General features: G+C 33.0%; 1 protein-coding gene across 2 annotated transcripts; it reads right to left on the minus strand.

Annotated features, from left to right (window-relative positions):
- Positions 1–535: 535 nt before the first annotated feature.
- LOC139522712 (low-density lipoprotein receptor-related protein 12-like) lies at positions 536–11807 on the minus strand. Of its 2 annotated transcripts, none has more exons than XM_071316187.1 (5): positions 11662–11807; positions 7532–7700; positions 5632–5873; positions 2796–2912; positions 536–2358 (listed from the first exon to the last, which is right to left on the minus strand). In XM_071316187.1, the coding sequence occupies exons 1-5, from the start codon at positions 11744–11746 to the stop codon at positions 1901–1903; spliced, it is 1071 nt and encodes a 356-aa protein (XP_071172288.1). In that variant the 5' UTR covers positions 11747–11807; the 3' UTR covers positions 536–1900. The 2 variants fall into 2 exon arrangements, with proteins under 2 accessions (XP_071172288.1, XP_071172289.1); XM_071316188.1 differs by lacking the exon at positions 11662–11807 and adding an exon at positions 8162–8224.
- Between the last annotated feature and the right edge of the window lie 4422 nt (positions 11808–16229).

The following is a 16229-nucleotide window of genomic DNA, read 5'->3' on the forward strand; positions in this document are numbered from 1 at the left end:
TCGACCTTTGTATGCTTGTTTTATTAACACATTGTTTCATTTAATGGAATTAAATGCGACTGCCATACAAGTAGGAGGTTTAGGTAGCTATAAACCCAGGTTCACCATTTTTACATCAGTCAAGGCCAGTATCAAGACAGAAATATGGCTGTTGTTTTCTGTTCGTTTGATGTGTTTCAGTTCTTGATTTTGTCATTTGATAAGGGACTTCTCGATTTGAATTTTCCTTGCAGTTCAGTATTTTTGTTTTTTTACTTTTTACTTTATGATGGGCTGAAAAATGTGTATGTGACAGGTCAACGTCACGGAACAAATATGTATTAAACAAAACACACCATTGCCACACACCACGGTTTAAGAATTTATAAAGAATGTATTGTAACAATTAATTATCGTAAATGAGTTTTGAGGCTTGCCTCTGTGAGATAAAAAAAAACACAAAAACTTTACTCCTTATAACATTAAAACGTATTCTGTTGATAAATAACCAAAGGCAGCGATAAAACTGGATCCAATAAAAACTAATAAAAGCATGTTGAAGAACTATGATTTAATTGAAAAGATAAAAAAAAACTTAACAAGAGCAAAGAAATCACAGAATAAACAAATATCAACATAATAAATATATAATAAGAAATAAATAGAAATAAAGTGTCATGATTATATTGTATGTACTGAATATTAGGAAACTTCATATTTGTATCTTTTAATGTTGTTATTGAAAGGTTTATGTTGTAACTCAAATGATCTCCATATTTAAGAATGATTTGTATGAGCTATTATAAGATTAAAATAGTCTTTTCATAACTAATTTCAATGAATACTGTGTTTGGTATACGTCAATGAGACAGCAGCCTCACGGCGAAACAATAAAAGACATCAACAGGGTAACATATAGTATTCAAAACCAAAGTTCTATATATAATAAAACTGTACATAATGTTTGGAACATTAGAATTTCTACAATGAAGATTGACGTTTAATTTGACACTATGATTACTCTAGTACTTAATGTAATAAATATTCCTCGAGTGACGTAAATTTGCAAACAAGTTAAGAGATCGTTTTAAGCCGATCAAGTTATGGCATCCTGCCAAGTCTGCCGTCATCGTCATTTAAGCATCTAGTCGAAACACTTATATTTCAATGGTAGAGATATGAATTTTAGAAATTGTTAAGGAGATCTCGGTGAAGAAGTAGAGGGGAAATAAAAAATATTACAAATAGGTAAAATATGTCTTTGAGTCCCAATTATTGATTACTGGTTGTAGGGTCAGGAAACCCAAGAAAACTCAAACATTAATTTGAATGTTGTCGTCATAAGGTTAACGAATATTGAAGCTGATTACAAAATACAAAATGCGTATGGCTTTATATTTAGTTATGAAACACGATTTTGGCGTAGGTGATGTGCATTGATAAAATCTTGATTCATACAACTAGTTACGTTTGATTATACTATATCAAATATAATACTCAATATTATACTATTGGTTTTCACAAAGACGATTATCTGTTAGTCTACATTTACATTAGAATTGTTCTGTTAAAACATTCTCATTAAAATAAATTGGCAAAGCCCCGAATGTTCAATCAGAAAGGTGTACAGATTCTACAGTTTAAAAGGAGCTTGGTTTTTTCCCCAAGTTTACTCTAAAGTGAGATGCATGATAAAAACGTTAAACATTTATAATTAAGAAGGATAAACTCCTACTAGATATAAAAGGAATACAGCACGCCATAAGCGCAGAATTTTGTGGGAACATGGTTTTAACAGTGTGCAAATACAGAAAATACAAAATCATTATTAGTAAAATACCAATTTATCTCGGATATTGTTGAATATACCATCTCTTTCGAAAATATTTCATTTCAGGTAAACATATGATTACATGATTTTCTAAAAATCAACATCATCATCAAATCCGTTATTTTGTTGTCCGACTCCGGTCATTTTGGTATGTTTAGGGTCATTCTGTGACATTAAATCCTTTGATGATCCGTGTGGTGCGACGGTCAGTTGATTTGGTTTACCATCGTCATCATCAAAGAAATCTCCATCTTCATCGTCCCCTTGGATCTCAATATCGTTGTCATTTGCTGGTTTCTTTTCGGGTAGTTCTAAACCATACTCAGGGTCAGAGTCGGGATCGACTTTGCTCTTGCCACATGTTCTACCCTTACAACAAGGCCAGAAACAACAACACGTGGTGCAACAGAAACCACAACATTTCTTACAGACTGTGAAAACACAGACTAAAGTCCAGATACCCACACATCCTCCTATAAAGGCGATACCTACACCGACCATGCCTCCCATTCCAAGGGCGATAATACTTCCAATCAATTCTTCAAAAACTGAAAAACAAATATAGAAACTTTGAGTTTAGAGTGCATAGTACATAGATGTAGAAAAAAACACTCTGTATTACCCGAGGATGTATGTCCACTTCATGAAGACTTTGAAAGTTATGTTAAAAGACTTAGTGGTGGTACAAACTGAGGGTCACAAACAGCCTTCGGCTCTTGTTATCTGCTCTTTTTCGGGTTGTTGTTTCTTTGACATATTCCCCATTTCCATTCTCAATTTTACCAGTATTGTGTAAATAGGGATGTGAAAGATATAAATATATAATATGTAGCCGTTGATTCTTATATATAAGTAAATGGTGCCTTGTTTCGTTATTATATAAGTAATATAACGTACATGAGCAGTCACTTTCATCTTAATCATTAAGTAATAAAACATACATGAGCAGTCACTTTCATCCAAATCATTAAGTAATATAACATACATGAGCAGTCACTTTCATCCAAGTCATCATTACAGTGTCTAGTACCATCACATTTCAGTCTCTCGTCAATACACACATCTTCTGTGGTACAATGGAACTCGTCATCTTGGCAAGGACCTACAAATCATTACATTATATAAATAAATGGAACTCATCATCTTGCCAAGGACTTGCAAATCATTACATTATATAAATAAGTGGAACTCATCATCTTAGCATGGACCTGTTAATTATTACATTATATAAATAAATGAAACTCATCATCTGAGCATGGACCTGCAAATTATTACATTATATAAATAAGTGGAACTCATCATCATGTCAAGGACCTGCAAATCATTACATTATATAAGTAAGTGGAACTCATCATCTTAGCAAGGACCTCCAAATTATTACAATATATAGAATGAAATTCAAAACAGTGTGGCTGTGGCCATTGATTGACACATTAAATTCATTCACTGGGACAATTTAGGTTAACGTTTGTATGTAACGACCACTGCTCACTATGAGGTCACCAAAGGTTCTCAACACCTTAATAAAGTAATTCGAAAAATTAATCAGAAATAACAAGAAGTTTTGATTTGTATCAATTATATAAATCAAAACATAAAGGTTATTCCTGATTAATTTTTCGAATTATTTTATATTTAAAGGCGTTAAGAAACCTTTGGTGACCCCACAGTTTAAATATCTATCGTAGGTACGTCGTGAACAGTGGTTGTTATCGTGACGCCATCACGAGTTGGTTGACCGTTATGGAATAACCATTTCACAAATGATATCGGATATGTTCCTCACGTCGTAACTACGATCCCCTTCCCTTTCATGAATTTGACCTACCGAATTAGACTATTTACCGGATTTGTAATCACATAAGCAACACGACGGGTGCCGCATGTGGAGCAGGATCTGCTTACCCTTCCGGAGCACCTGAGATCACCCCTAGTTTTTGGTGGGGTTCGTGTTGTTTATTCTTTAGTTTTCTATGTTGTGTCATGTGTACTATTGTTTTTCTGTTTGTCTTTTTCATTTTTAGCCATGGCGTTGTCAGTTTGTTTTAGATTTATGAGTTTGACTGTCCCTTTGGTATCGTTCGTCCCTCTTTTGTTACAGACAAACGTGTACGTAAATTGTCCCAGTCAATGGATGAATTTAATGTGTCAATCAATGGTTACAGCCACACTGTTTTGAATTTCATTCTAAGTAAGTGGAACTCATCATCTTGGCTAGGACATGCAAATTATTACATTATATGAATAAGTGGAACTTATCTACTTGCCAGGAGCCATTACTTTTTTTTCGTTATATAAATAAATTATTTAATTTTGGATGTAACGCGTCTTCTGATTGGCTGACGTTGTTTAGTTTATCAGCCCATAGACATAATTTAGTATGTGACTGTGACGTCGTCAACGTTTTTTCATGGTTTTCACCCGTTTAAAATGGAATTTAGATTAAATTATAAGAAATAACTGTAATATTTTATCTGTCTATTCGAAAAAACATTAAAAACAAATGCTTGGCAAATCCTTGACAAGGCGATGAGTGAGTGCTATTTATATATTTAAGGAATTACTGTCTCTGAAGAGATAACAGACAGTCATTCCTTAAATATATAAATGGCACTCATCACCTTGTCAAGGATTTGCCAAGCATGGGCCTTTTTTTACACTTATACTTATACTTTACATGTATTGTTGTTACAACTCTATAAGCCATGTCAGATCAGGTCGTTCATTAATTTGATCAATATGTACATCTCCATTGTTTGGTCATTATAGCTTATATTTATATAACTTGAAACCCATGTAATTGTGGTATTATAAAAGAGAGGTGACAATCGGTGAATGACCACTTCAACATGATTTATTAGAATTAGTGGTATATTTGGCTACAGTAAGTTAGATCGTGTTATTATATCTATAAATCATACCACGTTTACTTTATTTCTGGATTAATATGTGATTAGTCTGATATGTATTTAAACTTAACAAATATAAATCAATGTGTAATGTAGAATGATTTGAAGTCACTAATCAATAATAGCTGAGCATGCTCTCTTTCTTTGGTCGAACAATTAAAAGATTGTTTGAATTATTAGAAACTGTTTTCAGGACTCATGATTTGTATTACCACTACTTGAAATGAGGTCTCATAAAAATGCTGAAATTGCATGTTGACATTTTTCCTCTCTGGGTATATGAGTGTGTTCTTGGTCTTTGATGATTTTAGGTTACGAGTACTTTAAAATGCCTAATTTCTTTTATTCATATTGTTCTGTTGACTGGTGTTTTTCGTTCTTTTCTTTCTTTACTTCTTCTAATAAAATCAAAGATAAGTGGTATGATGATTGCCAATGAGACAACTATCCACTATATTTTCACATATTTTTCTCAATAATTTATTTATTTATTCATTTTTTATTTATTTTTTTCTTCTTTTTTCACCTTTTTCATATTCATATATTTATTACAGAGCATGCCAGTATTTATATTTATGTATTGTTCAATAAGTGTATTATTTTTGTAAAAGGAGACAGATTTGTAAAGGCAAATTGCTTGTTTCTGAATCCTAAATATTATTTCATTGTATAATATGTTTAATGGTGATTTACCTGAATAAATATTGTTTAAAGCAACTATCCACTAGAGTTCAAATGAAGAGTTAGTGAGCAATTATTGGCAACCGTCTATACGGCCTGCAACAATGAAAAACCCATAGAGTATAGTTAGTTTTAAAAAGTAAAATCACAAAAATACTGAGCTCCGAGGAAAATTCAAAAAAGGACAAGAACAATATAAACAATTTAATCGAAAAAATTGAAATGACTTACTTGGTTCTGTTCGTGTTCCTCTAAACCTGAATCCGTCACCAGATCCTGACGAATCAGCGTGAAACTCTAACGTTAAATAACGCTGTGTTCCAAACCTAACGGTTGGTGTAGTGCTTCCACAGAAAGTTCCTAACAGGGTACCAGGAGCCATGCCAGCTATATCAGAATCGTAAATCTTTAAATAGTCTTTTGTGCAACCTGCTGAGTTTTCCAAATCGAAATACATCCAGTCTATCTTAAATCTGAAAATTAAATTACATTATATTGTTTAACATAAATAAAAGGAGATAATCAACATCAATCAGACAAAAACAAAACAACACAAAAGACATGGTATTATGCAAACCCCTCTCTCCCTTTCCAACAAAGAAGACACTTTTAGTGAAATTCTCTGAAACTGACATTATCAAGATGCTTGATTTCTTGATTGACAACATATTAGTTACGTTCGGAGGACGTGTTTTTCAACAGACTATCGGCATTCAAATGGGAACGAATTGTGCCCCTCTTCTTGCCGACTTGTTTCTTTATTATTATGAGGCTGACTTCATACAGGAACTTCTTAGGAAGAAAGATAAGAAGTTAGCAATATCCTTTAACTTTACTTTCCGCTATATAGATGATGTTCTTTCACTAAATAATTCAAAATTTGGTGACTATGTCGAACGCATCTATCCCATTGAACTAGAGATAAAGTATACAACAGATACAGTTAAGTCGGCCTCATATCTTGACTTACATCTAGAAATTGACAATGAGGGTCGATTAAAAACAAAACTTTACGACAAAAGAGATGATTTCAGCTTTCCAATTGTGAACTGTCCATTTCTAAGTAGCCACATTCCAGCAGCACCTGCATACGGTGTATATATCTCCCAATTGATACGATATTCCCGTGCTTGCATTTCCTAGCATGATTTCCATGATAGAGGGTTGTTGCTCACAAGGAAGCTATTAAATCAAGAGTTCCAAATGGTGAAGTTGAAATCATCTCTTCGGAAATTTTACGTACGCCATCATGAGTTGGTTGACCGTTATGGAATAACCGTTTTACAAATGATATAGGATGTTTTTCCTTACATCGTAACTACAATCCCCTTCCCTTTCATAAATGTGACCTACCGAAGTAGACTACTTACCGGATTTTTTTTTATCTCATAAGCAACACGACGGGTGCCACATGTGGAGCAGGATCTGCTTACCCCTCTGGAGCACCCGAGATCACCCCTTGTTTTTTTAGTGGGGTTCGTGTTGTTCATTCTTTAGTTTTCTATGTTGTGTCATGTGTACTATAATTGTTTGTCTGTTTGTCCTTTTAATTTTTAGCCATGGCGTTCTCTGTTTATTTTCGATTTATGAGTTTGACTGTCCCTCTGGTATCTTTCGTCCCTCTTTTAGTATAGGTTCAGACCATAAATCAGCGAATAGATATTACCCCACCCCCCAAAAAAAAATTATATATATACGAGGTACAGTTATTGACTAAGTTTATAAACCCATGAGAAAGATTTGAAGGACAATTCAAAATTGGTTAGGCTGTAAATACTGAATGTGAAATAACATCTTTTATTAAGTTCCTGAATGCTGAATCATATTCTGCTAAAAAAAAATGAAAAAAAAAACACTTTATAAATTTAATGCGTCCGAAGTTCGAAGCGCTTAATCAATATCAATATTTGTGATAATATGTAGATTGAAGATGTATATTTTATATTCCTGTTAGAAATAGCTTATTTTCAAACTGTTTCCCACTACAAACCAGCACCCAAATAAATATATATACATTAGAATTAGATAACTTTTTTTTAGATGCGAGGATACGGCAATGTGGAAGTCTGCCAAATGCAATAATGCTAGCATAAGAACACCTTGAGGTCATTTGAAATCGACAAATACTTACAAAGCTCCTCCCATGCTTCCGGCATCCAGGGTCATGACACAGTCTTTGTCCCCGCCATAATTGAACCATTTGAGAGGATTTATATGGCTGTTGATGTACAGACTGGCATCCTCTACTACCTCATCACAAGAACCACCAAAAGCATCGCTTGTGTTAGGATTCATATAATCTAAGAAAATAAAATATATATGAGACAGTTTCATGAACAGTAACCACTAAAAGCATCACTTGTATTAGGATTCATATAGTCTGGAAAAAATATATAAGATGTATAAGACCGCTTTCATTACAATAACCACCAAACACATCGTGTGTATAATCTTTTAAACGTCAAGCAGTTTGTAAAACTGTTATAAAGATCAAATAAAGCAAGCCGAATTGATGTCATGAGATGTTTATCGAATTTTGGAATTCCATATTTTGGAAGTTTTAAAACGAAACAACTAACAAGTGCAGAATTAGTGAAATTATATTACAATAAAACTATATTAATGCAGTGTTTGGGTCTGTAACTCAGTACAACAAAATGTCTCTTGCTTCGAATAGTCTTTAACAAACCAGATTTTGTGCTTATCAATAATAAGTCAACATCAATTTTATATACATTCTATAATCTCAGAAATAAGTTACTTTTACATCGGGTTTTCCGTATTTTGAAGGTAGCCATTGGCGAAAAGGGAAGTTAATAAAAAAGAAATAGAAGTATTCTCGTGTATGGCGCTCTTGACTAATTTGACCTGTCGCATAATCTCGGCCTATTTTCACCAATCGTTAATTTTCCATTTCTATGTATAAACATTCCAGCAGCGCCTGAATATGGAATATATATCTCCCAGATGATACGATATTCCAGAATTTGCATTTCCAATCAATTATATTTAGTTGACCGTTATGTATTATGGAATATCTGTTAAACAGATGACGACCGACGGTTCTAATTGTCGTAATAACCATGTTTACCCCACTGAGCACCTTAGATCAGCCGGGTCTTTGGTGTGGTTCGTATTGATCAATCTTTAGTTTTCTATGTTGTGTTATACTGTTGTGTATCTTTTTGTTGTATTTCATTTTTGCCATTACATTGTAACTTTGTTTTCGACATATGAGTTACAATCCTTTTGGTATCTTTTGCAACTCTTTTATAAAACTGTAATCACATGAGCTTTTATATCATTGAGTTCATCTTACTTAATTGTATTAATGTGTTTCTACTTGAAATACAATTTATTTGGTAAATGTCTGCACGAACGTTCAAAAGGGGCGTTCCGAATCAAATGATTGGAAATATTTCATGCAAAGTAACTGATGATTATGACTAATGATATAGATAATTACTAATAATATTTCTTCTATAGGTTGTTCACCAACGAGGACACATTATTGTTTATAATATTATTTATGTTAAATTCTCACCAATTCTTATCTAGACTGAAGTATGTAACTATATATCATTCTAATTTAGAAATGTTCATTTAAATCGGAAAGGGTGGATTCGAAATAAACATATCAAGAGATATTTAAATCAATCTGAATAACTTAGGGAAATTTGGATAACATTTTTGTCTTGCTAAACTATGGTCTAATCAAAAATTGCAATCAACTTAGTTAAGAATGTGTGTTAACTTTATGTATTTAACGAGATATTGGCACTTACGGAGTGTTAACAGGTTTTTTTTCACATTCAGGAAAGAACATGTATTGAAGTGCCATCTAGCATAAGCTTAGTACGGGTTAGCAAATAAGTTAAAATTGAGAATGGAAATGGGGAATGTGTCAAAGAGACAACAACCCGCCCAAATAAAAAACAACAGCAGAGGGTCACCAACAGGTCTTCAATGTAGCGAGAAATTCCCGCACCCGGAGGCGTCCTTCAGCTGGCCCCTAAACAAATATATACTAGTCCAGTGATAATGAACGCCATACTAATTTCCAAATTGTACACAAGAAACTAAAATTAAAATAATACAAGACTAACAAAGGCCAGAGGCTCCTGACTTGGGACAGGCGCAAAAATGCGGCGGGTTTAAACATGTTTGTGAGATCTCAACCCTCCCCCTATACCTCTAACCAATGTAGTAAAGTAAACGCATAACAATACGCACATTAAAATTCAGTTCAAGAGAAATCCGAGTCTGATGTCAGAAGATGTAACCAAAGAAAATAAACAAAATGACAATAATACATAAATAACAACAGACTACTAGCAGTTAACTGACATGCCAGCTCCAGACTTCAACTAAACTGACTGAAAGATTATGATTTCATCATATGAACATCAGGCACAATCCTTCCCGTTAGGGGTTTAGTATCATACCATCATAACATATATGAGAAGAACATAACCCGTGTCATGCCAACAACTGTTTTTATAAATGTGTTCTTTAGTTTTATACGGCATACGATGAATTGCGTTAAGATAAAAAGATTTAAAAAATTCCCTTTCAAGATTGATGATTTTCTTAAATGTCGTTTCCAGTGACTAATCCAGAGGACATAGAGGGCGTAGGTCCCCCTTTTTCATCGGCACAGATTTATTATATCATGATTTTTATAATTTAAATGATTTTAAGCTTGATGCATAGAATCGTTCAAAATATACATCATGTAAGTTGTATTTTATGATGATACATAACATATATAAAGGTTGAGGATGAACACGGATGCGGTCTGTTGTTATTTATGTATTATTGTCATTTTATTTATTTTCTTTTGTTACATCTTTTGACATCAGACTCGGACTTCTCTTGAACTGAATTTTAATGTGCGTATTGTTATTGTTTTACTTTTCTACATTGGCTAGAGGTATAGGGGGAGGGTTGAGATCTCATAAACATGTTTAACCCCGCCGCAATTTTGCGCCTGTCCCAAGTCAGGAGCCTCTGGCCTTTGTTAGTCTTGTATGATTTTAAATTTTAGTTTCTTGTGTATAATTCGGAGTTTAGTATGACGTCCATTATCACTGTACTATTATGCATATTTTAGGGGCCAGCTGAAGGACACCTACGGGTGCGGGAATTCTCGCTACATTGAAGACCCATTGGTTGCCTTCGGCTGTTGTTTGCTCTATGGTCGGGTGGTTGTCGCTTTGACATATTCACCATTTCCTTTCTCAATTTTACATTTCAATATTAAGGATGAACACGAATGCGGTCACTTTCGTTTTACACGAAAACCGTCTAAAATTTAACTAAAATGCTAGAATTATGAGGATTTCAGTAATTTAGCATGACTTAATGGTGCTAGTACCGGATATATGTGCATTGCATTGTCAAAAACAGCCCATATTTATGTAACAGAAGCATTCTACTGTCCAATTAATAACTAAAGGTTTACATTTTAACAATTTTGTAAAACTGCTATATTTTGGGGCCAAAAAGGGGTCTTACTGAACCTACTCCTTTTGCGGCATTTTTGAATATGCATAAAAGCTGGGAAATACTAAATGCAGCTAAATCGTTAGACAGAACAATAAACAAAATTAGACATGAAGCTTTAAACATAACATAAAAATCTATGAATTACGCTTTTTCAATTTCAGCAATGTTTTACTAGTTTCAGATATATATATGAACAGGAAGGCATGTCTTTTTTAACTTTTGGACAAATGTCTGACAAATGTCTGACGAACTTATTCTGCATATAACTGAGCTTGGTTAATTGTAAAAAGAGACCACAATAAGACAATTCAACAGGACAATCTATATTAACTAACAATTGACCTGTTAGAGACCACAATAAGACAATTCAACAGGACAATCTATATTAACTAACAATTGACCTGTTAGAGACCACAATAAGACAATTCAACAGGACAATCTATATTAACTAACAATTGACCTGTTAGAGACCACAATAAGACAATTCAACAGGACAATCTATATTAACTAACAATTGACCTGTTAGAAACCACAATAAGACAATTCAACAGGACAATCTATATTAACTAACAATTGACCTGTTTTATTGTTGTTTGGTTGCTGTCTCATCAATAATCCTCCGTATCTTCTATTTCAGGGTGTGTAATAAAATTATAAAATATAATTGAAATAGGAATAAAGAATAAAGTCAGGTACAATAACATTTAATTAAAACCTGACGGGGAAGCAAGAGATGAAAGAGTTAATACTTACAATCGGCAATTAAATAAAATCCAAATACGGTTGTTATAGAGATAAGAAGTATACATATTTGTAAATTTCTAGCTTTTACTTCCATTGTGCTCCTGTCTTGTCGCCTGCAAATGATATAACAATTACACTGCTCCTTCCGCCTTCGTCTCGGGGTAACTCTAGAATTGTACTCTTCACTTAGACTCTGTAAGTATAATCCCTTTAAAGGGATCACTGATCACATAAAATTATTTTAATTTTTATTAATATTATTTTATATTATTCTTAATCATAATTTGAAATATTAAGCTATTTAAATAATGACCTAAATCTATTGAATTGTAGTGCTAATATTGTTGTACTATTGCCTTCTGTTAAAACAACTATAAGAGGATTATACTGCTGCAGTGTCCTAACTTAGTATAACTGGGTGTGCTAAGTTTAATAGATCACGGTTAGTCATGGTAAATTTCATAACAAACAAACCGAGCACGTAATTCCACATTTTATTTATGTATTGTAACTGATACCTATAATTTCATTGTCATTTACGGTATTCAGCTTATTTAAAATACCTCTTCTGAATTTTATCAAATGAAAAAAGGCTGGATTTAAATTATTTTGTCTATGAGAATTCTCGTGCAGGAAAAGTGTCAAGCCACCTGTATGTCAAACTTAAGATGCCAATTAGCCCTTGCAGCAACTCGACGAAAGAATCGTAAATTTTCCTCTGCAATGCAAAAGATTTACCCCAATGCAATATATATCCTCTTTGTTTTTCCGGTGGCTGTTTACATTTTGAAATCTTCATTCCAATCCACTTTGTGTCCTGGGGCCTGTTTATCGAAGTTAGTCCTAAGACCGCTTCGATAAACAGGCCCCTGGTCTTCACATTTTTTATAACACACCTATTTGATTTATTGCATGTTAATTAATGTTGTTCTCGTTTTAAATATTCATGAATATTTGCCGCTATTAATGAACCACACATATATAATCTATCTAAATCCAAGTCTATTATAATCATGATTTATCTCACATAAGACTCTTTGGTAGCAAGAAAAAAAAACAAGCCTTAAATATCACTCCAAATTAAAAGTTTTAAATGAATATTCGATATATATATTATAGATAAACGATTTAAAAAAAGGAAAATTTCTTGACGATGAAAGCAGTCAGTTTGGCCTACATTTGTCACATAATACCAAACACATTGCTGATTATAATTTATTTGCAAGTGAATACTTAACCTCATTCAATACGTATTCGTGTGGCCTTCAGTAAAACCCATTTACTGACAAGTGAAACAAGGGTGATCCATTTCGTTGACCGATTCGATTCACAAAACAAACGCTTCTTATACAGGTAAAAACGATGCTTAACATATTGTGTAACCTATAACTAGAAATCAAACACACCTAGCAAAACCAAATTACACGTGCTTGCTAATCATTTATATAAATCTTTATCAAAAATTGTTTATGCTTAATTCGGATTATATAACCGTCGGCAGTCTTCGGAGGTCATCTCGATGGTTATTCAAATGGCATATAGACTAAAATACACACTAATTTAACGTTTATATATATTATCGAGTCCATGTATTGTTAATTGTTGTGGTTTTATTAATAATTTGGATATACAGTTTAGTTTGTTGTATTTGGGGACAGGACTTTTTTTAACCCTTCCCTTTTTTTTCCAAAATCCATTATTTTTCATTTTCTATTAATTTCAATTATTTTCGCGTTTTCGGTATACTATGAACATACTATATATATCATATAACAGTGACCGCCGTGAATAGTACAAAATAACGGGTTTTTGAAAAAGGAGAGGGTTAAAAGAAAGTTCTGTCCCCAAGTACCTATGTGTGATATATCAAACCTGATAATTTGAGTCCAATTGGTGAATATGGATTTGACACCTTATGCCCCTTTTAATAATCATCTCCAATCTTGAATCTTAGGTTTATTTCATTTTGACATTGGAATAGAAAACATTTAAGTGAGCAAATGGAGAAATACTAGTTTATTTAACAGTTTAACTTAATTCTCACATAATTGCCACTGTATGTGAGATATTTTATATCCAGATCGTATTTCTATCTGGGCTGTACTTTCAGCTTATTTGACCACAGCTATGTTTATCCGGTCATCATCAATTTTATTTTGAAATTTTTTAAAGTGCAATATTTGCCACTGGCAATAATATTATCAGTCGTTTATTTTAGATTTATTTTAAAATAAAGCTAGGACTAATATATTTGTTAGTGTTCCAATACTAAATTATAGGATTTTTAATACTAGTCACAAAAGTTAAATTTTTTAAAATCTTCAGCAAGAGTTTTCTTGTCCCTTTTGATTTTTTCATCTCTTTTATAGATATAGGTGACTGGTCTAAAGCCATTTTAGCGATGATTTGAGAAAATGTGTGTTTTTTCAATTAAAATGAAATAATTAAAGCAATGGAATTTTGAACAGAGTGGTTTGATTGGAGAACATAAAGGATAAAATTGAGAATGGAAATGGGGAATGTGCCAAAGAGACAACAACCCGACCATAGAAAAAAACAACAGCAGAAGGTCACCAACAGGTCTTCAATGTAGCGAGAAATTCCCGCACCCGGAGGCGTCCTTCAACTGGCCTCTAAACAAATATATACTAGTTCAGTGATAATGAACGCCATACTAATTTCCAAATTGTACACAAGAAACTTAAATTAAAATAATACAAGACTAACAAAGGCCAGAGGCTCCTGACTTGGGACAGGCGCAAAAGTGCGGCGGGGTTAAACATGTTTGTGAGATCTCAACCCTCCCCCTATACCTCTAGCCAATGTAGAAAAGTAAACGCATAACAATACGCACATTAAAATTCAGTTCAAGAGAATTCCGAGTCTGATGTCAGAAGATGTAACCAAAGAAAATAAACAAAATGACAATAATACATAAATAACAACAGACTACTAGCAGTTAACTGACATGCCAGCTCCAGACTTCAATTAAACTGACTGAAAGATTATGATTTCATCATATGAACATCAGGCACAATCCTTCCCGTTAGGGGTTTAGTATCATACCATTATAACATATATGAGAAGAACATAACCCGTGTCATGCCAACAACTGGTTTTTGAATAAATGTGTTTAGTTCCGATGTAAAGACCCTATAAGTGAATCAATATTAACGCCAAAATATGCAATCTTTAATGACCTGACAACAGTATCTTAACTATATCCCTTCTTAATAAGTCTATTCAAAGGTTTTGTTAGTTTTTGAGGTGAATACTGACACCTTTGTGCTTTATAAAGAATATTTCCATAAAAAATTGGATGTGAAATACCTGAACGTATAAGAAGTATGCATGTTGAGCTATATTTACGAATGATGTCCTTATACCGATGATAAAATTTAGTAAATGTTTTGACTAGTTTGTGATATCGAAAACCCTGTTGTAATAATTTTTCAGTAATACACAAATTTCTCTCGTTAAAATCTAAAACATTGTTACATACACGAGCGAATCGTACAAGTTGAGATATATAAACACCGTAAGATGGTGACAAGGGAACGTCACCATCTAAAAATGAATATTTGATTTGATTTGAAAAAAAATTAACGATAGGAAATGAAAAATCATCTCTTTTATCATAAAGTATTTAATATTTGTATACACTATTAGTACATTTTGAATTTCTAATTTGGGCTTAATAATAATGTCATCTTGAGATCTATCTTACGTATATTTAGGGTCCTCTATGTGGAGGCCATTATTGGTTCTCGTTTCAGGGAATCTTGAGGTCAGTCCGTTTTATGGTCCTAAGTCTCGTGTTATCCTAGGGTCACTGTATAGTTCCAATCTCAGGACATTTTGAGGTCATGTTTAATTTCATGGTACCTTGAGCACTACACTTGTTGAATCCTTTTTCATCGGTAAAATTACCTTTGTAGGAACTGAACTCACAGGCACTTGTCTCAGAAAAAAAATCCCGGCTATAGAACGTGTTATATCAAAGTATATATAGGAAAATTTTTCTGCGACAAAAGAAATTTTGAAAGAAAATTACCATTCATTTATTTGAATTTGAATTTTGATTGTTTCTATGTTTGTTCATTTTTGTAAGTGGGCTGAGAGACATATTTACATTTACGGCTTCAAAAGTAACTTTTTCATATATACTTTCTTCTTCTTCAGGAAACGATAAATCTTTACTTGATAAACAATTTAATTCTTTCTTGCTCTTATCCATGTTAGATCATAATTACAATGGTAGTAGTTATGCAACCGCCTCTATTCTTATTTTCAAAATGACTCAGGGATGCTGAGGATGCAGGTGGTATCATCGTGTTATTTGATGCTGGAAACAGTATATCTTAATATATATGTTCCTGCGTGACTCGTGCTGATACTGAGACTGGTTTCGTAGAGGAACTTTTGACAGATTCTTGTATAATTATTTTTAGATTATAAAAAAAAAGTTTGAGACGTTCAAAGTTATCATCTTAGTTTACGCAGTTTACCATAAATTATAAAACTATTATTAAAAACAGATTTAAAAGAAACTCAGAAAGAAACTGCAGGAAATATCC

This window comes from Mytilus edulis, chromosome 5 (assembly GCF_963676685.1).
Source record: "Mytilus edulis chromosome 5, xbMytEdul2.2, whole genome shotgun sequence".
Classification (NCBI taxonomy): domain Eukaryota; kingdom Metazoa; phylum Mollusca; class Bivalvia; order Mytilida; family Mytilidae; genus Mytilus; species Mytilus edulis.

What these genes read in the sequence shown, in the direction of transcription:
- LOC139522712 (XM_071316187.1), bottom strand. Translation starts at nt 11,746, where the DNA reads ATGGAAGTAAAAGCTAGAAATTTACAAATATGTATACTTCTTATCTCT. An exon ending in ATTTTATTTAATTGCCGATT is followed by an intron (nt 7,701 to 11,661) that starts GTAAGTATTAAC and finishes TTATTTTCTTAG; the next exon opens with ATTATATGAATCCTAACACA. An exon ending in AGGAACACGAACAGAACCAA is followed by an intron (nt 2,913 to 5,631) that starts GTAAGTCATTTC and finishes AATGATTTGTAG; the next exon opens with GTCCTTGCCAAGATGACGAG.